This window comes from Cariama cristata, unplaced genomic scaffold (genome assembly GCF_000690535.1).
Source record: "Cariama cristata isolate BGI_N322 unplaced genomic scaffold, ASM69053v1 scaffold11490, whole genome shotgun sequence".
NCBI lineage: Eukaryota > Metazoa > Chordata > Aves > Cariamiformes > Cariamidae > Cariama > Cariama cristata.
Genome location: NW_009595292.1, coordinates 25,599 through 26,893, shown reverse-complemented (window position 1 = coordinate 26,893; position 1,295 = coordinate 25,599). Strand labels below are relative to the sequence as shown.

Here is a 1,295-nt window from a genome sequence, read left to right as displayed (position 1 = left end):
CTGCCTTCAAGTAGCATGCTGGATTATGCGAGACATAGCTAGCCTTGTCAGATCCCTAGGTATGTCGATATAGAAAAGAAAATTATAGCAGAAGATACTTAGCCAGGAAGTGGAAAACCAGCCAGAGCTCCGTTGGCAACTTTTAATCTAGGCAGTTCAAAAGAAAAATAGAGAGCCTATGATACTGTGTGAGAAAGATGTGTGAAAGACACACAGTGTTACTGGAGAAGTATGTCTCTTGCATAGTGAGGAATATAGAATTTATGGATTTATCTGATTTGGATAGGAGTCAAGTGCTTATTGGAAGTTAAGCAGGACGTTGTAAGACGACAAAACCTTGAAGAACACTTTACGCGTGTTCTGCTGTATCGCATTGTGTTGTTCCTTGTTCTTTTGTCCAGTTTACCCCATGGGGAGTCTGTCACCTTAGAAAATGAATTATACTTCCATATTTCATAACGGTTGAAGGTGGAAAGAAGCTTCACCCTCTTGTTTAGCAACGGAAGATACATGGCATTCTACTGCCAGTAAAATCACAATTGTAATAGCGTGTGTTTGTTTGAATTCTTCCTCCCTCAGGTTGGCCTTCGGCAGCTAGATATGTCATTACTGTGTCAGCTGTACTCCCTGTATGAATCGATTCAAGAATACAAAGGTGCCTGCCAAGCTGACTCTAACGCAGACTGCACGTACGCTCTGGAAAATGGTTTTTTTGATGAAGAGGAGGAATACTTCTAGAAACAGGAAGATTCACCTCCAGGCTGACCGAGGTTCTTCTGTCCTCCTCTCCCTGTAACGTACCTTGGCAAGAACGACTGGAATCTGGATGGATCCCCCTTCCTGAGGAGGAACACCCAGCTACCCCGAGTTGTGTTAAATTCACTTCTTTTAACAGGCTGTCAGTACAGGTTACTCATGCAAATACCACTTGAGGAAAGTGCTGTACTCTTAACTTTTGAAGAGTCCTCAGACATGCTTGACAAGAGTTTTCAATTTAATTTGCAAGGTGGGTGTTTTCAACTTACAAACGTTGGTAGCTTATAACTGGAATTGTAATTGTAGAAGACAGCAGCGACTTCCTGGGTTGTAATAACTTTGTAAGGGGGGAGGGAAGCCTCCGCTGTGGTGTAAATAGCTATAGGTGATTTTTTGGGGGGGGCAGCGGTATTGATAAATGCATTTTGAACAGGCATCTGGATGCACGCACATCGTCAGCTCTGCTAAGCTAGTTCTGCTCTTACCAGCTGCATCCAGTTTTGTACTGGGTGGTTTGTTTACACAGTTTAAAATTTTTT

At 42.7% G+C, this 1,295-nt stretch overlaps 1 protein-coding gene across 1 annotated transcript; it reads left to right on the top strand.

The window, feature by feature from the left end:
- Positions 1 to 579: 579 nt before the first annotated feature.
- Positions 580 to 738, top strand: FAM89A (family with sequence similarity 89, member A; the record flags this gene model as incomplete). The annotated part of the gene is made up of 1 exon (XM_009701577.1): positions 580 to 738. A coding segment is annotated over one exon (159 nt), but the record flags the coding sequence as incomplete, so codon positions are not given.
- Between the last annotated feature and the right edge of the window lie 557 nt (positions 739 to 1,295).